This window comes from Carassius gibelio, chromosome A21, assembly GCF_023724105.1.
Source record: "Carassius gibelio isolate Cgi1373 ecotype wild population from Czech Republic chromosome A21, carGib1.2-hapl.c, whole genome shotgun sequence".
NCBI lineage: Eukaryota > Metazoa > Chordata > Actinopteri > Cypriniformes > Cyprinidae > Carassius > Carassius gibelio.
In genome coordinates, this window is record NC_068391.1 from 15,328,675 (window position 1) to 15,350,910 (window position 22,236).

At 33.8% G+C, this 22,236-nt stretch overlaps 1 protein-coding gene and 2 non-coding genes across 3 annotated transcripts; 1 reads left to right on the forward strand and 2 right to left on the reverse strand.

The window, feature by feature from the left end:
* Window positions 1-4,722: 4,722 nt before the first annotated feature.
* trnad-guc (transfer RNA aspartic acid (anticodon GUC)) lies at window positions 4,723-4,794 on the reverse strand. Its single transcript has one exon. It is a non-coding gene; the product is annotated as a tRNA-Asp (tRNA).
* A 4,530-nt stretch (window positions 4,795-9,324) lies between these two features.
* Window positions 9,325-17,808, reverse strand: LOC127941644 (hydroperoxide isomerase ALOXE3-like). The gene is made up of 14 exons (XM_052536949.1): window positions 17,651-17,808; window positions 16,033-16,246; window positions 15,842-15,923; window positions 15,659-15,748; window positions 15,432-15,544; window positions 15,101-15,273; window positions 14,860-15,003; window positions 14,544-14,747; window positions 13,465-13,551; window positions 13,177-13,346; window positions 12,974-13,095; window positions 11,569-11,669; window positions 11,274-11,444; window positions 9,325-11,167 (listed from the first exon to the last, which is right to left on the reverse strand). Exons 1-14 carry the CDS (start codon window positions 17,786-17,788, stop codon window positions 10,988-10,990), a joined length of 1,989 nt encoding a protein of 662 aa, XP_052392909.1. The 5' UTR covers window positions 17,789-17,808; the 3' UTR covers window positions 9,325-10,987.
* A 4,336-nt stretch (window positions 17,809-22,144) lies between these two features.
* trnaw-cca (transfer RNA tryptophan (anticodon CCA)) lies at window positions 22,145-22,216 on the forward strand. Its single transcript has one exon. It is a non-coding gene; the product is annotated as a tRNA-Trp (tRNA).
* Window positions 22,217-22,236: the final 20 nt, after the last annotated feature.

Genomic DNA, 22,236 nt, shown 5'->3' on the forward strand with positions numbered 1-22,236 from the left:
TCATTTTACCCCAAATGAATTATATTTTATTTTGAACCACTAAAGAGACATCAGAGTCAGCGGCAAATGTCAGAAGATCTAGCCGAGGTAAGGCTGCTCTCGGCGGATACATGATGACGGAGCTCCCACTGATCATGTGGAGCTCACGTCTCCGAGATCGGCGAAACACATTTTTTTTCACATTCATTATAAATAAACCGCATATTTGAGTTTAAAACAACTACATTCTCGCCTGAAATACTTTTAAAACTACATTTCATGACCCAATAACAGTAATATTTTGAAAATTATCCGAATAAAAATGGCGGTTGAAAATGCTGCGTGAACTCAGCTGGCAGAAGCCCCCCCATGACGCGAATTCGCGTCTGTTGTGAAGTTAATTTCAAGTTAATTACTCGCGCGAATGAAACGAATGATCTCAAAATGGTCAAGCGGCAAACTAGACGTGGTAGACGCGAATTTGACGATCTATTCGCATTTGGTGTGAACACAGCATAAGACTGCATTACAATGTGCCCCGCCATTATTTAACTATGCTATTCTATGACATTAGTGATGCAATTTACACTATTAACTTTAATGAGAAATGACGAGAAACAGGTGAAACCAGACTGACAGTCGATGTTTACAGAAATTATTATTTCAAGACATGTAAAGCATTTTGGCTTGTTTCTGTTGGCTGTCCCACACCTGGTTGCAATGTGTTCATTGTCAGAAACTACAAAATCTGATTTTTTTCATTCTTAATAAACCCCAAAATTTTATTTGAAAAAAAAAAAAAATAGAACTTTTTTATTTCATTAACAAAGTATTTTTAAATGTAAGGTGCATTTGTTTGGTTCTTTTCTGCATCTCAATCCCTTGTTATTTTTATTAGTAGAGTTAACTGTAAACTGTGCAAACATTACATTTTGCTGAAAATAAATGTCTTGCTTCGCTTTCTTTGGTCTACACTGGAAGTGTTCTGTTAGCTGCTAAACTATACCACATTTTTCGGACTATAAATCGCACCTAAGTATAAGTCGCACCAGTCCAAAAATACGTCATGACGAGGAAACAAACACATATAAGTCACACTGGACTATAAGTCGCATTTATTTATCTACTGCCTACAGCCGCGAGAGGATAATGTTTTCTCTTGGTTAATTTCTCTCGGTCCATGTCAAATTAATTTTGATAAATAAGTCACAGGACCAGCCAAACTATGAAAAAAAGTGTGACTTATAGTCCGGAAAATACGGTAATTACTAAAACTATAACTGAAACTAAATAAAATAAAAACTAAATAGAAATGTGTTTGCAAAATAAAAACTAAACTAAAACTAACAAAAACCATTCATGAAACTAACTAAAACTAAACTTAAATTTAAAGCAAAATTGAAAACGATATTAAAATAAAAACTAATTTAAAAAAGCAAAACTATAATAACCTTGCCTCAGATATATATCGGTGCACCTCTAAAATAAAGGAAAGTGTATACACTGTAATTATGGAACAAGGAGACATATTTGTACCAGACAAGTGTGAAATTACTTTGGACAAAAAATTTAATTCTGAATCTCTTGTGGATTTAAACAAACTGAGAAAGTCAAAGTGTTAATTTGTGCCCACGGTCTCCCATTACTCAAACACACAGGTTACAGTATGTAACATTTGGGCGCAAAATGAAAATGAAAATTAAATTACATAATTTTCACTTGCCATTTCACACACTAGTTTTAATATGTAAAATGAATACTAATTTTAACTCTTTATAAGTTGCAAAATTAAAATGAAAATGTATTACACAAATGATGTAATTTAATTTTCATTTTCCACCATACGTTGCACAAATGTATTTGAAAATGTAAATGTAAATACAGAAATGCATTGCCATTTTACGTATTGCATTGTCATTTTGCATATTGCATTCCAAATTGAATATTGCTACCCATATGCTTCCAATGTAAATACCAAAACACAAACACTAATACAGATTACATCTAGCGATTATGTTCTTACAAATCCTGAATGATTTGGGACAGGGCCTGTATATTCATGTTTTATTAAGTATAAAAGTTAACATGAAATTGAAATTGTTCTTTCAAAATCAAAATGTCATAACTTTGCACACTTCCGAAACAACTTTTCGCTCAATGCAAATGTTTCATGTTGACTTTACAGTAGAATTGTGAAGTTGAAATGTGAATTTAATTGGGGGAAAAGCATGATTTTAAATTTCAAAATTTTAAACCATGTTCTTTTTTATGTAAAGTTATTTTATATGTAATTTGTAGCATACATATTAATAAAATAAATATACTTAAAAATTGAGTTAGCATAGAATGTATTTTTTGCTCATTTATTTGCTTTTGTTTTTGTTCATTTATAAAATTATTGCTGTTGTCTGAAAACTACTTCAAGTACAAATCAGATGTGTTTCCCGTAAATGAACTTTGTCATGTCTTAAATGAGTAAACTAATTCAGATGCATCCAACTAATCTGGTCTATGCACATGTAAACAACTGTCAAATGTATAGATGTTTTATTTGTATCATAAATGTTTCTCCAATGCAATTGCAGTTGCCCCCCCCCCCCCAATAATTGTTCCTTTAAGCAATCTATGAGCATTTTTACTCAGATCAACTGTACTCAGATTTATTGAAATGTAGATAGTTTAAGTTTAAATGACAAAGTTATTGTGTGCAACGACAATTTATTCAAATAAACTGTTGGACTTGATGGACTGATAAGATTGTAAAATGATGCATAACTGAACAGAATCTGCTTTTTGGATAGTATGTTACTTGAAAGACATCTAATGCCCTTCTCTTACAGCAGAATGAGAACAATCACTTCTCTATTATACCTTACTGGAACACATAAAGATTTATCTTAATCCAGCTTAATACATGGTTCACAAGTTTAGGCTATCCCTAGGAAATCAAGTGGGACATTGTGTGCGCTAAAAAGGTGAGAATGAATATGTAGTTCCCTGTTAACTTGCTGGTGAAAACCCTGTAACCTGAGACCTGGGGCCTGTTCTTCGTACGTCGCTTATTACATCCGAGATCAAATGACACATCCAAGATGATTTCATCGTGCTAATCATGATCCGGCTAATTGGGTTCTTCGAACACACCTGTTGTGTATGATTAGTATCGCTGGATTGAGTTATCTGAGATAATTGCGCGTTAATGTGTTGGTTTAAAAGGGGATATGTATCGATACTCGAAACAATGATCAGCAGTGCAGCGATTGGCTGGTGGCAAGACGGCAATGTAATGACGCCATATAATTTAAAATGACACCCGACAAAAAACTTGACAAATTTCTGGACTTTTTTAAGGAAACAGCCAAGCAAACAAAACTACATAAATGTTATAATAGATACATCAAACAGATAATAGATACATGTTTTTATTTTATTATAATTTTTTTAATGATTCCCAATTATTTAGATTCGCAATTTATAATAGTTGTGCAGTCTTTACATTTTTATTTCAATGTAGAAATTATCTATTCATTTCATTTTATATTTGGAGAGATTTGTTACGTGACAGCATTAATGAAAGTTTCTTAAGGGTCAATATCATGTTATCTGCATCTCCTGTGATCCATCAAGCCACTCTTATAATAGCAGTCATCACTCAAAATAATGCACGACTCTATTATCTGTATAGCATGTGTGTAAGACTCTAATACAATTATGAAGTAATAATTTTATGACAAATAAATATTTCAGTGAGTAAAACTGGCTTTTTCTATAGTAAAAATGTACTATAGAAAATAGTTGCTAATGATACTTTAAAGTCTATAAACTAAATCTATAAATCTAGTATAACAGATTGTGTTATGGACTACACAGCATTTTTATATTATTTTTAAATAATTTTTTAATGATTATTATTTTAAATTATTGTCCCTGTATCCTGGATCAGTACGATACTCTTGTAATAAAGTAGCGGTGGTAGCAGACATATTTTGAGTATCAGTTCTGGTTGAAAAGAAGCGATCTAATCCTGTTTACATGAAATAAGCCTGCTCCCGAGCAGGTTTAAGCTTACGGACCTGTTGCTATGACAGCAGCTCCGGGATGAGCTTCGAAGAACCAAATGATCCAAGATCACGCCAGGCCCCTGGCTAACAAATCTCATCAGTGATAAATTTAGAAGCACTGTTACTGAAATGCTCTCAACATGACAAGCTTTCCGTTTGATTGGTTCACAAAAGTGTTTTTCCTGAGTACAAATAACTGTGTGCCGCTGTAACTTTGTCTATGTTATTGTTTCAATTTATATGCTCTATGCAGCACTGTAAAGCAATGTCTTTAAAAGTTTAGAATGTAATGTGATAAATTCTGGGGAAGGCAAACTTGTTTCTCAAAACAAGAAGTAATTTATGAAAAGGGATTGGAATCAAGAACACTCGATGCCATAGTCAATTATTGTACTGCTTTAACCTTTAAATTGCATTAAAATTGGTAAATGACTTTAAAGTATCATTAGGATTCAGCATGTACATATTCTTAAGTAACATTTTATGAAACTTACCATAATAACCCTGCCTGTCATAATAGCTCTTCACTGCACAGCATTGCAACAAACTAATAAAACAGCTACTGCTTACACTGTAATTGTGTCACTTTTTTCCTGGGGTTTCAACATGGTGTAATATGAAAAAAATTAACACGTGCATTCAAAATTGCTGGTTATTTTATAGACAGAAAAAAAAATCTGATCTCCCCGTCGGGGAATTGAACCCCGGTCTCCCGCGTGACAGGCGGGGATACTGACCACTATACTAACGAGGAGCTCCACAATGACTACTAGTAATAACACAGTAATAACATGGTAATAACACAGTACAAACAATAAATATAGATTTATTCTAACTTCTGTCATTTGTTATGGTTTAATATTTATCCAAGCTATCTTATTTAATCTTCCTGACCTAGAACGCCCTTGTTACACCATTGTGACACATATTGTTTTCTAGTGCTTCATAATCACTTTGTTTTGTTCTGAATATGCTTACATATAAAGTTTTTGTGTTGTATGACTTATTAGGCCCAAACCCAATTCTACTCCTTACCCCTTTGTTTTCCGCATTCACGTGAAGGGATAGGGGTGTCTCAATTCTCTTTTGGCTGGAGGGGTAGGGGGAAGGGCCAGATAGCCCTTCAAATGAAAATCTTTCAGGACCTCACGTTAAACAAAGCAGTAAGATAAAGTTCCCTGCATACAGCAATATGGTTGCCCGTGCAAGTAGAGAGATCCATAAATATAAGTATTTTTTGGCATATATATATAATAAAGTATTTTATTAACAAAACATTTTTTGTTTCATGTTGCATTCAATCTTGTGTTCATATGTACGGTTATGTTCTCTGAAAAAAACGTTTGCAAAAAATCACTATGACAAAAGTTTGCTAATGTTATTGACTTGAATAGGTTCCACAACATATTTTACTAATACCCACTGATTTGACATCGTAAATACTAGTCCGGTGGCAGGTAACTTATCTTATGGACATCTGATCAATGCATTGTTTTTACATCCATGAATACGTGGAAGTTTGTGTTAAACATCGGCACATTTTTTTTGAAAAATGAGCTAGTGAATACGTATGATAACCTGTAACAGTGTAGTAGTGGTGTCCTATTTTATAGGGGAATATTTTCAGCCCTACCCTATAACAAGGGGCTAGGGAAGGGGTAGGCGGAGGGGTATAAAACAGAATTGGAATTGGGCCTTAATATTGTATAATGTATACATGTTTACATAGATCTGAGTCAATTTTCTTACGAATGCACATGTATTTGGCCATATTATTATATTTTTTTTTTCTAAAATAAGTGTATTGAAAGCCTATGCTGTAACAATATCATTACTGTATTATTACTAGACATGTGCCAGTATTCGATAATGCCATATATCACGGTAATTAATATGCAATATTGTTATTGTAAGCACTTCTAAATACTGTGAATAATTATTATATTCATCAACATTACAAATTATTCAGAATTTGGGATGCATTTTAAGAATACTATTCCCATCAACTGGTCAAAATGCACAACACAGCTGTATACTGCTAAAAAGACGTGTGCCACTCTAATGTAATCAAGCACATATGAAAAGCACATGGGGGAACACTGTGCTGAATGTAAGCACATTCACCCTCTGAAAGCAGATGGCGCTAAACTGCAGGATAAAGCAGCCTTTACTCTGGAAACCCCATAAATAAAGCAGCTTCAGTACTTTCTAAAATGTATTCAAATCTTTATTATTCAGTCACACTTTACATTAGGGTTTTATTAGTTAACATTAGTTTTTCATTCTTTTGAACAAGTTGCGATTGCTTTTGTACATTCATGCTATTGATTATGCACATTTATCTGTGGTTTCCTACATTATAAGTCGCTAATGTCATGTTGCTAAAAATGTATTATACAGTTTTCTGTGCAATATTCTTACCACTCCAAACATCTAGTCTTTAGTTCATCATATAAGTCATTAAATGCAAAATGGTTAATCTAGTTATCATAAACTGCCAAGCACACTTTATTTTATTTTTTACACATTATTATTTGACTTTTTGTCAATTTGGCATGAATTGTGCAAGTGAATCTTTACTAAATGAAGAGAATGTAGATGATAAATCAATGATAAACCATTTCTCTGAAATAGCTCAAAGGTTAATCTCATGAATCTTCAGTTGGAAAGCTTATACTGTATAGACAGAGGACAACACAAGAGTTACAAATTATTTCTATATCACAATAGCATTGTAAAAGGTTTTATTATAATTTTATTTTTTTTTGGGGTGTGTGGGGGGTGTGGGAGGTCAGACCACTAGTAAATGTGACACTGTGAATTCTATTCAGTCTCTTTCAATCAATATCCCACATACAGTAATGTGTAAATGTGTACTTTTGAAATGGATATATGGCATACATAAGCATATGGCTTACTGTTCAATACAGTAGTTTACATCAGAACATCCCTCCAGAGTACACTGTTATATTGACAACATGACTAAGTGATTTGACTGTCTTAGCCGTAAACTATGACACAAGGACTTGTCATTCTGATGGCACTGACATGTTCATTGTCCCATATATTTATTTTCGAGAGATGAACTAAGGATTTTGAGCAGGAGACTGGCTTTTGCATGTATCCATGGTGTTTTGCTATTTGTACGAGTTGTTTTGAGAAATGCACTTACTGTTTTGCAAATCTCAAGGATGATTCGAGAAATGTACCAAAGCAACAGGAAAAACTGTAACACGTTGTTAAAATAGAAAATTGCAGCTGTGTTATTTAATGAGCTGACATGAACTAAGAGTTGTATTTTTCTTAACAAAGATTAATAACTTCTGTAGCAAATGTAGCTATTGCTCATTGTGAATGTTAATGCATTAACTAAGGTTAACTAATGAGGTCTTATTTAAAGTGATACGGATTGGTCTTTATGGTTCTTTTTCACTTTAATCAGTGTAAAACTTTTAACTTTATATATTTTTTTTCGGTATTGCTTTATTGTATTTAAATGTTGGCCTTCAGTTTTTTTTTTGTTATAAAAAAAGTTATTTAACCTGTAATACTGTATTATGACCATTGTCAATACCGTGATAATACCGTATACCGTGATAAAAGCATGAGCTATTAATCAGCCTGATTAGGGCTGTTGTTTTTCCTTGTTAATGATGACTGCATGGACGGCTCAAAGGAATAAGTGCAGACCTCACTGCTTGAGCACCACCAAGGGAAATAGTCGAGCAGCACACAAGGAAAAACATACAAAATTGTCTTTTAATTAAATTAATAAAAAAAAAAAAAAAAAAAAAAAATATATATATATATATATATATATATATATATATATATATACAGCAAGTTATTTGGCTTAAAAGCAAGAGTGTTTTATACTGGATGCTGAAGGTGTTTTAGTTACGCATTAGTCAGTGGTTTAGTAAATCTGGATCAGTCTGGTCAAGGTAACTCGTTTAGTGGTCTTTTGGTGTCCCCCTGTGTTCCTGTTTGGTATCGCAGATTGACTTGTGCATTTTTTGTGTTATTAAAAGTGCGGTAAACTACTAAATGTAGGAATGTTTTCACATTTTCAGTGAATTTTCTGTAAAGCTGCTTCGCAACTGTGTATCATGAAAAATGCTTTAAAAATAAATGTGAGTTGAATTGCAAACAATTACTAATTAATTTATTGTGGCACTACATAGATTCATTGTGAATTATGACAATTTAAAAAGTATTTTTTAGTACTTTAGCTTGTATTTATTAAGGAGTAGTAACATTTGAACAGTCTTACAGTTACAAGCGTTCCTTTGATGGCAGCCATTCATGTTGAAGTGCCCCTCAGTGAAAACGAGTTTGACACCTAGGATTTTAAAGTAAGGTCTGTTAAGTTAAAAGGATGTAATGCAGACTGTGTAGTATGAAAAGTCAGCAATCACAGAAAGAATACTTTTAAACTCGTCTTGAGAGGAAAAAGGACTACCTTACTTGTAACTCACGAATAACCTGTTCGCCATTTGTCAGAAAATGGCTAAGGTTAACCCTAACGTTAAAAAGACATGAAATATATATATATATGTATATATATATATATATATATATATATATATATATATATATATATATATATATATATATATCGTTGATTCAAACAAGATTATCTCTAAATCTGTCTTTAATACATGTAAAAATATTTTTAAGCGAACTTGCTTGATTGATGAGACCTTTATACAAATATTAATTATTCGTAGTATACATAACACTTCATGACACTTAAGCTAGGTTACATTAAACTATACAATTAAATACGTTTTTACATAAACTGACCTTCAAATGTTTTTAGATGTACGAACAGGTGTCAAAAGGTGGATGACAGTTGGAAATGGAACGCAGGAAAGAAAAGTGCAACACCAAACGGACTTGGACTGAACGTTTCCACACAGGTCTCCCGAACACTACCGCCCCCTGTGCCCTGGAAGACACGGCAACGGGACCTCAAGTACAACTTATTATATTATTATATGAGTGTTTCTTTAATTTATCCAGTTTTATCCATCATTTTTTATCAAAATAAACTGTAAAATAAAACTTCCTTTTTTGTACGGTCTTTAAGAAAATTTAAGAATAACTTCATTAATCTTTTATTTTGTTACTTTTCAAATGCAATTCATGCAAAGATTTTTTTTCTACACTTGTCCCATCCCCAGACCTTCAGTCACAAAAGTATTAAGTTAGTTTCAGTGAAGATCTCGCTTGAAATTACCTATGAAACGTGATGGTTGAAGACAACAAAGAAAAATCAAGGTAAATCGCACTTGTGAACAGACTATTTTTATTGTGCATTATTTCCAATAACATTGTAATTTTGTCAAATCATGGAAAAAAAGGTATTTATATAATATTTATTAATAAACTTTAAATTAGATATTTTTTTTCTAAAACATTTTTTTTAAATCCCTGGGCCCGTATTCATAAAGATTCTAAGAATCCTCTCAGAAAACTCTTAATTTAGCTTAAAAAAATTTACGTAGGAGTCTTAGCTTAAGAGCGAATCGGGACCGATCTGAGAGCAACTCTGAGTAAGGAAAAGACAAAAACTTTCATCTTAGTGAGGAGGCGGGGTTGACCCTGTTGCTATGTATGACACAATCTTTTGAAGACTGTGATTGGTTGGTTTTCCAAGAAGTTAAAAAAAAGAGTGATTTTAAGTATAGTGTGTATTCTAATTCTCACTTTGAATTTACATGTGTAATTTTTCCTATTTGACCGTTCTCTCTCTCTCTCTCTCTCACACACACACACACACACACACACACACACACACACACACACACACACACACAAGCACACATTATATGTGTGTATCTAAATCCTTTTTTTTATTTACCATGCTTTTAATTTCCTATAAGGTATTTGATTGGCTTAGAATGATAAGAATTGTTCCACTCTTTCCAATTACAGTGATTGCTGTTCTATTTAAGTGGTGGTTTGAATGTTGGTTTTAATGTATCAAACATGGAATCAAAACCAAGAAGGGCGAGCAAGCCAAACTGGACAGAGGAACAGTGTTTACTATTAGCCCAGTTAGTGGATGAACACAAGGCCATTCTTAAAGGAAATTTCGGGCCGGGTGTCACAGCAAGGGACAAGAAGCAGACATGGGAGCGTATAGCACAAACTATTAACGGTTCATTCCCCCTTCTTGTGTGCACCTATAAGCCTGCTATATTCATAAATGCAGTTTTTTGAGCCTGCAAGGTGGGAATGTCCAGTGGAAACGAAATGAACTGCGACACAATAAGATGTTCTGAAAGTGCTGTAATTGTTTGTGTGATCACTCTGCTTACAGAAAGTTGTGACAGACCCAAATCATCACTATTGCATTGTTACATTTTCCCAATTGCCAAATATCATAATGTAGGGATTACTTTAATTTCTGGCGCTATGAAATTTCTGCGCTCTGTCGGAGATGTTAGCACGTCTCTAATAAGATCATTCACAAACATGATCCCTGCACGATCTAATCTATAGTGTCTTATTAACTCACAGTCATCCATTGTCTGCAACACATTTCTTCTGCATCTTCGTCTTTCTGCCATTTTCTCCTCTGCTAAAGAAACTCTTAAGCCCCTTAAAAGTCCTCGTCTGTGCTCCTAACAAGTTTGACCTTAAGACCTCTTTTAAGGGTTAAGATGCTTTCTGAATTACTTTTTTCTTTACTAGGATTTTTTCTTTAATTTTAAGAGTAAACGCCCACATTTCTAAGAATTTTCTTAGAATTTTGTCACTAGGAGCTACTTTTTGCATTAAGATTCTTTATGAATATGGGCCCTGGACTTTATGCTATTGTCAGGTTTTTAAGGAGCTCTCTTTTAGGTTAATTAGTGAAAAAAAAAAACGAAATAAAAAACATTTAAAACCTTCTTTTGGCATAAAGTTACAACTCATGATCCAATTTGACAGTGAACTCAAATAGTCACACTATTCTCAATGTGATCTGGAGACAGGTAAGGATAGGGCAACTCCAGCTGGCTGTTCCTGTCTGTGATATCTTTTGCTATCATTTTCAGCTCTCTCTGGACCTCCTCCACAAGCTTGACGGTTGCACCACTGCTGAAGTACCACTCATTATAATGGCACAAGGGCACCTAAAGAGGAAGTAATGGCTAGATGAACATCACGTCTGAATCCTACAGTGAATATTCAGTGTAAATATTCACACAGAAATACCTTAGAAATTGTGTTAACACTCACATAGTCAATGGCAGGCTGTGACAATAGAGACAGGACACTAAGGACGTGGCAAGAGGAGTTCACTTCCGGAAGGAAGGAGAAAATGTCCTCCTCAGACACCGAGCCTTTAGTCTGAGAAGGTGGACGTGACATGGCTGCTGGACTGTTCGGTATCCAAATGTTATAATCCAGCTAAATGTGGAGATTGGTTTAAGAAGGGGTGAGATGAGATGAGTTCAGTGAATTTGAATTAGTTAGGTGGACATAATATGCTGTTCCTAAGCACCTCTGTCAGTTTATTAATAACTGAACATACCTGAGAGAAGTTCACAGCTGCATGAAGTGCTGAGCAGGAAAAGATCACCATGGTAACAAACTTGCACATTTCGGCTGCAGTCTGAAATGACTGTGGAACTCCTGGAGAACATGAAACGAAGGCAAAGCAAAGATCAATTTATGCATTTTACATCTCTGTGAAGAATAAACGAAGTAGATGAGACAGAAATTGTATCGGTCAATGACAGGAAGGTCCCCAGTAATCAGTCTTTGAAAAAGATTCTTAGAAAGCATTATCTTCAAATTCATATGTTCGTTTCACGTGGTTCTGAAATGTACCTTAAATTAAATGTAATGACTCCAAAAAATTTAATGTGGTGTAACCATTAAGTAAAACAAATACATGTGAGTGAAATATTTCCCATACACCTATTATCATTTTTTCTTAAAATATATTTTTAAATGTACATTTTTTTTTTCAAAATGATCAATTCACAAAAAGTATTATGTTTTTGGGTCACACTACCAGATATTGCCATAAAAAGGTTAAATTATCTAACTATTGATTTTTCAGGAATGTTTTCTAAGAAAAACGAAGATTATACCAAACTAATTCTAAACTACATTCATTTTTATGCATCTTTTCTAATATCAGGACAGAATTATGCTCACATTTTTTTTTTCTTTATTCCCTCCAAAAATGATCAATTCATGAAAATCATTATGTTTTTGGGGAAGTCATAACATGTTACAAACTAATCTAACCTTGCCTTTTCTGATATTTTAAAAGACGTTTCCTAAGAAATAATAATAAACGATTATGCCAAATTTCATTATTCCAAAAATGTATTTCTCAAGAATTTAAGTCTTTTAACAATGCCTTTTGTTTTCATTATATCAGGATAGAATCAGCCAAACAATACTGACTTTATGGCCCCCCCCCCATAAACAAAATGGTTACCGTATTTTTCGGACTATAAGTCGCACTTTTTTTCATAGTTTGGCTGGTCCTGCGACTTATAGTCAGGTGAGACTTATCAAAATTAATTTGACATGAACCAATAGAAAACATTACCGTCTCCAGCCGCGAGAGGGCGCTCTATGCTGCTCAGTGCTCCTGTAGTCTACCACTGAAATCATAGAGAGCCCTCTCGCGGCTGTAGACGGTAATGTTTTCTCTTGGTTCTTGGTTCTAAATAAATGCGACTTATAGTCCAGTGCGACTTATATATGTTTTTTTCCTCGTCATGGCGTATTTTTTGGACTGATGCGACTTATACTAAGGTGCGACTTATAGTCCGAAAAATGGTAATTCGAAATTTCATTGTCATTGTAGTGCATTTTTTATGTATTTTTTTTATAAATTAATAAATATGAAAAAATGGGCATTATGTTATTGACCCTTGTGCGTAAGAACAAAATCTGTGACAGTTCTCTTCTTGAACCTATGTGACTGAGGCCGAGGAATCCCTCGGTGAAGATCTCTCTAATCCAGTTTTGTAGTTCACAGTCTTGCTGGACGTCCTTATCGTCAAAGTAATACAAACGAATCCAGCCTGCAACGAACCTGCATGGCAAACGCAAATCATGTGCTTACTTCAATCCTAAAGACTCTGATTCATATAATGCTGAAGGCTGTAGATAGTACCTGTGTAGAGCATCCCAGACCCTCAGTGCGTCTTTTGCATAATAACATATAGGTAGTGCATCCAGTCCACGCACTCTTATGTCATCTGGCACACACATTGAGCTGTAGCGGAGACGTTGCGTTCCTCGAGCAAGCAGCAGTGGTATCGTCTCCAGACCACAGGCTACTGACTACAAAAAAAAAAAAAAAATAGAAAACCATAGTAAATTAAACTAAATCATGAGGAAAAACTAGATTCGCTCTTTCACTTCCACCACAGGGTAAACAGAATATATTAAACACACCAACCTTGTCAAAAACACCTTTTGTGGCCAGAAGAGTGACTCTAGCCTGAATGTTGATCTGAAGAGTGCTCCGGATATGAGGCATCAGGAGCTGAAAAACAATTTAAAGTTTAAGTTAAATAATTCGACCATCCACCCTCATGTCAAACGACTTTAAACCATAAAAATCTATCTATCTATCTATCTATCTATCTATCTATCTATCTATCTATCTATCTATCTATCTATCTATCTATCGACAATGCCTTTTTATCAAAAGTTTTTATGGCTTTCCTAAATAGAGATTCAATACTTTTAAAAGTACTTGTGCTAGTTAATGACCAATTTGTAAAACAATACTCAATATGAACAACTTGGCAGCTTTGGTGTCAAAAAACGGTCTAACTTGTTTAAAGTTGAATTTAACTTTATTTGCCAAACTTTTTTACATGACATTTAAATGTTAAGGAGGAGTCATATGTGACTCTTAGATACTTGAAATCATTAACAATATCAAGCTCCTGTACTATAAGGAACACAGAATGTGACACCTTCATATTTTGTTTGGTAAATTCCATACAGACTGTTTTTTTTTTGTTGTTTTTAGTTTTTTAGGTAAAGGCATGACATACAGAATCATCTGCATACATCTGAACATCAACATTTTTACATGCTTCTGGCAAATCACTTATAATGTAAAAAGGATTGGACCAATTATGGAGCCTTGGGGGACCCCTACTGGACATTCACAGAATGGGGACTTTGAATCATTATTATGAACACATTGGTTTCTAATGGACAGGTATGATTTTATCCAGTTGAGAGCTTGTTCAGAGAAATTGAAATATGTTAATTTAGATAAAAGAACTTTAGGTTCTAGAAAGACAGCACCAACATAAGAACTCTTATCTAGGTAGCCTTTAACCTTTTCCAAAAACAAACAGTTAGCTGTTTCTGTTGAGTGATGGGCCCTGAACCCAAATTGCATAGGGTGAAATAAATTATTGCTTTTACTGAGATGTTGAATCAGTAATTTAGCCACCCATTTTTCAACAATTTTTGAAACAACAGACAAAATACTGATTGGCTAATAATTGTTTCTACCTGGTGAAGAGGATGAATCTCGGGCAGCTGTCTGAGTGTGGCGGTACAGCACACCTCTCCTATAAGATGAGTGCGCAAAAAATGGGAAAGTAGCTGATGGACCTGGAAATCTGAATTACGGACCCACATCTTTGCTAACAACCAATCCGGTGCAGAATCAGAGGGCAAGAAAACAGGATTCTGTGGACCAGGAGCCTGTTGAAGCTGAAATATTATTTTAGCATTCATTTGGTCATTAAAATTAATCCAAAAGATCTTAATACATCTAATCAAAGATTGGTGACTATTACAATAAAAGGCGGTTAAATATTTTTACTTGTATGGCTATGGGCTTTAGTTCTCCTTGTCGGTTGTAATGCAGCAGGCATAAAGGAGCAGCCAAGTAGGTTTGTTTGTCATTGACAGTATTAGCAGGCAGCTGATCCAGCACTTCATAATCCAGAAGATACACATGTCCTCTCTGTGCAATATACAATACACAGTTAAACAGAATAACAATTATGCTCTGATAAAAATGTCAAAATGGCCTCAATCCACATTTGAACACTTGTATGCACCTCCATCTCCTTCTCCAAAGATGAGTCCCGTGGTAGAAAAGGTCTGACCATCTCTGAAGTGACAGACAGTTTAGAAGGCAGGTTATGGATCCGTCTGATATACAGGGGATTGCAACCATTGAGGCACTGATATCCGAAGAATGCATCCTCTTGCCAATGAGCCTGAACATATTCTATGAGAGAATCGCAAGCAAAAAAATCATATATATATATATATATATATATATATATATATATATATATATATATATATATATATATATATATATATTTATACACACACACACACACGAGTTTTGTATTGTAAATTGTTAATATTTGTTTAGCATACTGGCAATTGTGTTCTCCCTTCCACTGAAAAGGAAGAATGTCTCAAGTTCCTGTAGGCTCCAAGATGTTCTTCTTTCCATGAAACCCTTTATGTAGTGCACATTGTAAACTGGGCTAAAAGACAAGCAGAGGGACAACATTTCATTGTCGAATTCAGTTCACATGATATAAGAATAAATTAACATCAATCTAGTTTGTAATGAAGCTTTAAGAAAGCTAAACCACTACCGCTGACGCATGTAACTAAAGTTTGGTCCTAGAGATGTAACACTGGACGTGTCTACACAGTGAGGACCGCCTTCAACAAATTTGCCCCATCTGCAGATAAAAAACAACATCTTTATTAACTATTGATTTAAAAAAGAGTTGGGAGGAAAAAAAACAATAAACTAATGAGTCAAAATGTTTTACTTGATAAACTGTTGTTTTTGTTGGAGATCCCTCTCCCTGTGATTGGTTAGGATTGCTAATGTTTCCTTATTTTTCAGACACACTAGAGAGGGGAAACATTAATAGGTGTTGATATGAGATACAGGAAATAAAGAGGATGTTATCACCAAATTAATACGTTTGAAGGAATGGTGAAAACAGAATCATCTCACCTTTCGCATTCCGAAGCTCAACGTTACCATCCGCTGTCCGGATCCATTTATGACAAGGAAAAACCTCCACCTCAGGATCCTCAGAACTCCGTCTCACCTGCACATCCCCACAGTGCCAATCCAGGTCCGGAAAGCCAGGCTGAGCCTCAAGACGGAGTTTCAACAAAACCACTATGCCAACTTCCTCTTTAGACTTGATGACAACTGTGTAGGCCTGTCCCAAAAACAAAAACACCACATTTGCATGTGTACCTGCTAGACAGGGTCACAGTCTAAAAGAATGCTTTCATAGTGTATGACTTTGTTTTTATATCTCAGTTATTTAACAGTCATTTGATATATATCATATTCTAGGCAGGTTTAGAATGGGTTTAAGTGCCTCAGGTGATACTGTAGTGGCCTGTAGCTGTTAGAGGGTGTACGCTGTTCTGATTATTGACATTTATATTTATGCATTAGATGCTTTTATCCAAACCAATTTACAAAAGAGGAACAAAATCAATTCATCAAAGAGCCAAAAATATTTGTAATATACTGTACGATACCAGGTTTATTAGACGACTAGATTAGAAAGCAAGCTAAAGAAAAACAAATGCAAAGAAATAAAAAGCAGTTGGTTTCTCTACGCTCTCTATGTGTGTGTGTGTGTGTGTGTGTGTGTGTATGTGTGTGTGTGTGTGTGTGTGTGTGTGTGTGTATTTGTAAGTGCATTAGTTTAAGGGTGTGAGGCAGTCATGTGCTTGTTGAACATTGTGACACACTGTCTATGTAAAATATGCTACTGTTCAAAAGTTTAAGGTCAGTAATATATTTTGATAAAATACTTTTTAAAAGGATGTGTTAAATTTTATCAAAAGTGTTAAATTTATCAAAAGTGACAGTAAAGACATCTGCAATGTTACAAAAGATTTCTGCTTCAAATAAATTTTTAAATCTCTTTTGAACTTTCTATTCACCAAATAAAAATGTAAACACAAAATGTATCATGTTTCCACAAAAACAATATGCAGCTCAACTGTTTTGAATATTGGTCATAATTGATGAGCAGCAAATCAGCATATTAGAATGATTTCTGGATGGATCATGTGACACTAAAGACTGAAGTAATGATGCTGGAAATTCAGCTCTGCCATCCCAGAAATAAATTACATTATAAAACATATGTAAATAATAATAATAATAATAATACTAAATGTGATTTTAAATTGAATTCATATTTTACATTATTCATTTTTTATAAGAAGAATACAGAAATTAAATCGTAGTTTCTTACAAAACTACTGAACAGTGATGTACATAATCAAAATAATCAATCAAAATTATTTTATGTTTACTTTCGCATTTGATATTAATGATTAATTAGCTTTTGACACAAATAGGCACAATGTTTTTTTTTTCTTATGTGGTAAATAAGATTATACCAAAATACGAATATACCTTCATGAAGTAAAAGACAAATATAGTCCCTTATAAAAAGCTAATTTTTAAAACTGTATGGGCTTTTTTTTTTTTTTTTTTTTTTTGTAAACTATTAGAACTCTAAAAAAAAAATTTATTACTTAATTACATCTGTGTTCAGAATAATATTATGTCTTCTCAAATTAGGTGTTTGTCTTACTGAGCCTGGCAAGAGACAGTGTTCCACTCTGACTGGAGGGCTCTCACTCAGAGTACCAATCAAAGAGATCCAAACCCTGCCATACGTTCCTGAGAGCGGAGATGCTGAGGTTCGAATGGTCACATGAAAGCCGTCCATTTCTCAGCCTATAGAGGGGATTAAAAGGAGTGGCCTGTGAATGAAAATCATATTGTGAGCTGGAAACAGCCAGATCTTAATACACACTCACAAGACTGCTGAAATGAATGAATGGCTACCATAAAATCTCAAGGGCTTAAGATGACTTCTGCAGGCCATTTCAACAAAATATATATTTTTTTGGAAAGGGGCATAGCAAAATAATGTGCAAATGAAGAAGCAAACATAAACAAATTGGAAAGTAGAGGCGGGGGCGTGAATAAAAAAAAAACAATAGGAAAATTATTTTTGGTGGAAGTACAAGGAATATTCAAATATTATCAACTGATATTATTTTGAATCCAGTACCTACTAAAGAAAGGTTCATTTCCATCTAGCAGTTGGTTTGCTATAAAAGATTTGATAATTAATAGCCCACTTCATTAAATTTCCAAAGGAGTTCTGTAATCGTTCACGCAGGTTCAAATGTTAAAAACCCTCCCAATATGTATCATAATATGTAATATTTATACTGTAGTATATATGCCGCATTATACACACACACACACACACACACACACACACACACACATATATATATCGTTTCTTTATATAACAATTGGTTTGTTATTTTTGTCCTTTATTTCTTAATACCTAGCCTAATTAATTGTGACCTTTAGAACATGGTAACACTCTTATGGTCATTATTTGCAAATGTTTGCATACAGAAGTGACAAAAAACGACATTCAAAATTTGAATTGTAAATAATTTTCCAAAACACACAGCTGCTTTCCATATAAAAACTAAAGTAACATCAGAACGTTATAATTCACACATTTTTATATGTGTTTACATTTTAAATAGGCCTATTATTTGGAATCGCCGAATTAATGCTGTTACTAGTAGCTACACGTAAACACCAGAAAACAAGATCTCATTGGATCATTAAAGTTACGTTAAGTGCTTATTCTAATCGGTTTATTATTTTACAAACTATTTGGTAGCGATAACATGACACGATAAGTCCAAAAAAAAAAAAAAAAAGTACAAGTGCATTAACCTACCTTCTCAGTATTTTCGCTGAAGATGCGAGTAGCGAGTGCACAGTTTTGGTACTCAGTTTATCGCAGCCAATTTCGTGCATGAGTGAGCTAGTCACACTCTTTCCCGGATGTGTCTGGTGTCTATGGTTATTGGTGCTTTAGGTGTATTTTGAAGTGGCTTGTGATAGGCTATGTGCTGTAGTTATCTATGGCGTTTCATTTAAATTATGCAACCTACGTAATATATATTTTGAACAAATGTGGTCAAAAAAAAGAAGGATATTTTTAAATGATAGAAACCGGTGTGTGTGTGTGTGTGTGTGTGTGTATATGTGTATATATATATATATATATATATATATATATATATATATATAGGCTATATATATATATATATATATATATATATATATAGGCTATATATATATATATATATATATATATATATATATATATATATATATATATATATATATATATATATATATATATATGAGTGTTCCTGCATTTTAGATTTTGGATTTGTTACCTTACACACCTTGACAAAAAATATAATTAATGATTCATGTGATTTAATATTTATATTAAAAAACATGTACCAAAAGCCTAAATATTGAAATGAGACTACTTCTCAATCTGTAATGAAAAATAATTTGGCTTGGTACAAAAATGTAATGTTATGGTGAGATGCTGTTAGTTAAGGAAGTTCTAAAGCCTGGCTCACTCTACAGGATTGTTAAAATCCTAACCGATTATGAATTCTAGCTGCAGCACACACATTAAAGCTGCCATGCATTATAATCGAGGGGCAGCCTCGATTAATATCAAACATGTTTGATATTTAGGATTTAAATCGGGATTATGATTGCTATATGATTACGTCAGTACTTTCACAGCCAATGCGCAAAACACCTGATGTATGGCTCCATTGGACTGTTTCTTGACATTTTGTAGAAACAAGACAGTCTGTATGTGTAAGAAGCGCTGGAGTAAAAAAAAATTGAATGCACTGGGTGAGTGCAGAAAGTTTCTAGCAGCTAGATAACATATGTAAACAAATATCAGTGACGAACTGCTGCGTGAGATCACGTGACGCGCGCCTTCTGGTATGATTATCTTAATGATAACTTGTAGTGTGTGTTGTGCCGCGATTTTCAAATGTTGTAGTGTGTGCATGTTTAAGATTTGAAGGAAGATAAAATAGAGCAGATTTCATAATCGGATAGGATTTCGCTATAGCGAAAGTCATTTCCTCGTTAACGATTTAATTTTCTTTTTTTAAGTTTTTTTTGAATTTGTTATAATGTCATGACAGTTTTACTGTTGCTATAGTAACGAACTCAACTTTGACAGGCATCTGATGGACAACCATGCAAGCCTTATGTAGCCAATATTTCAGCAAATTTTGCTTCTCCTAGGTATTGACGTTTACAATATTGTACATAAATAAAGGCTGATCGATCACTGTTGATTTTCCCAGAGACAGTGCACCAAACGTTATGTTTTTGTAATTAACATGTTTAAATGGCAACACCACGAACACTTCAGAAGGATGCAGAACTATTCGAAGATCTTTTAGAGCTGCTTGGATTAAATTCACTTTTAATTTTCCCTTTATTTGATATAAAATTATATAAAGTGTATCATTTTTAGTTGTCATTATATGCTGTGGCAGATATCATGTGCGTTACAAGCTTCTGTTTGAAAAGAGTGTTCATGTGTACGTGTAGTGTATATGTGTGTGTAGAAAAAAAAACGATTACAACATTATAGAACAAAACTGAATTAAATTAGCCTATGCACTTTACATATACATCACATTTCTCATCAATATGATCAACAATAAAGATTAATAATAAGGAAAAGAGGCACATCACAAATAGCCTATTGGTAAGTCCCGTCCTACTGTAGATAAACAGAACATCTCCGATTATTAACTATCTAATCATGTGCCTAAAAGAAGCACAAATAAAGATATAGGTGCAAACAGAATACAGGGACGTCAACCTTGGTTTTAATAAGCAGTTATTTTATGACACAGAACGCGTTGGTGAAACTCGTGCATCTAGCATGAACTTAATAAACAAAATAATCATATTGATTCAAGGATTAAACATTTATGAATTAATTGACGTTAAATGTAAATAATGAACAAGACTGCACAAATTATTGCGATCACAAGGAAGGTCCGCGTACAGTAAAGTGAACAGTGTACACACCCCATCCGTTATTTTCAGGTCTATAGTGCCACCTGCTGGCACAGTTTTGTAACTTCTTAGAGAAAATTAAGTCGTTATAACAAGGAAACAAATTATAATGCATGGCCGCTTAGAACTTCCGTAGCTAGCCTTATGGGCTTGTGTGTTATATTACGATGTTCGTGCTAAATCAACTTTAAGAGATAATATTTCTTAAACATGAAAAGGAGTTTTAGTTCTTTATTTCAACATGCAATACCTGCTGTTTTCTGTTTCTTTTACTGCTGTTCTCTAGAGTTGTATGTTTTTGATGTCATGGCACAAGATGTCATTACCGCAGCTCTGCTTTTTTTAATTTATTTCATAATTTTATTAACAATTTAGTTGAGATGATTTACACATTGAAACATGTCATAAAAAGCTACATTATAAAGAGTAACGCAGTACTAAAATAATAAAACATTTAACCATTAAAACAAATTTTTTTAAAAAATTACTCGTATATATGTATGTGTGTGTGTGTGTGTGTGTGTGTGTAATCCTGTAAAATGGGGAGAACAAAAATAATAAAAAGTCCATTCCCTGACCGGGAATCGAACCCGGGCCGCGGCGGTGAGAGCGCCGAATCCTAACCACTAGACCACCAGGGAAGTGTTTAACGTTCTGAACGCTAGAGATACTAGACTCTATCAAATTAAACAGGTTGGATTAAGACGCATTTTTACCGTTTTTTTTAAATAAAGTTTTCACTAAATCATAGAACATACAAGTTGTTCCTTTAAATTAAATATTTAATGAACATTTCAAGGAATAGCATTAGTGTACACGGAAGCCTTAAAAAAAACGTTAAATATATATATTTTTCGACATTAATGAAAAAAAAATATTTGTGAACCCTAGATAACGTTACATTTAAAAAACAAAACAAATGGATGGACTATGTGGAGTGCAGTAATGCACGTTTTGTCCTCGTAACATTAATCCTTTTATGGTGAACTATCAGAAAGGACATTGACGAGCTCAGTATCACCTCTTTTTCGTGGTGACATTAGATAAATATGTATCAGTATCATCGTATACACCAAAATGTGCTGATAAATGACACTAATAAATCACTTCAGTTTCGTATGTATAAGACCTCGTGGCGCAACGGTAGCGCGTCTGACTCCAGATCAGAAGGTTGCGTGTTCAAATCACGTCGGGGTCAATTTGCTTTTTTTCTCTTTG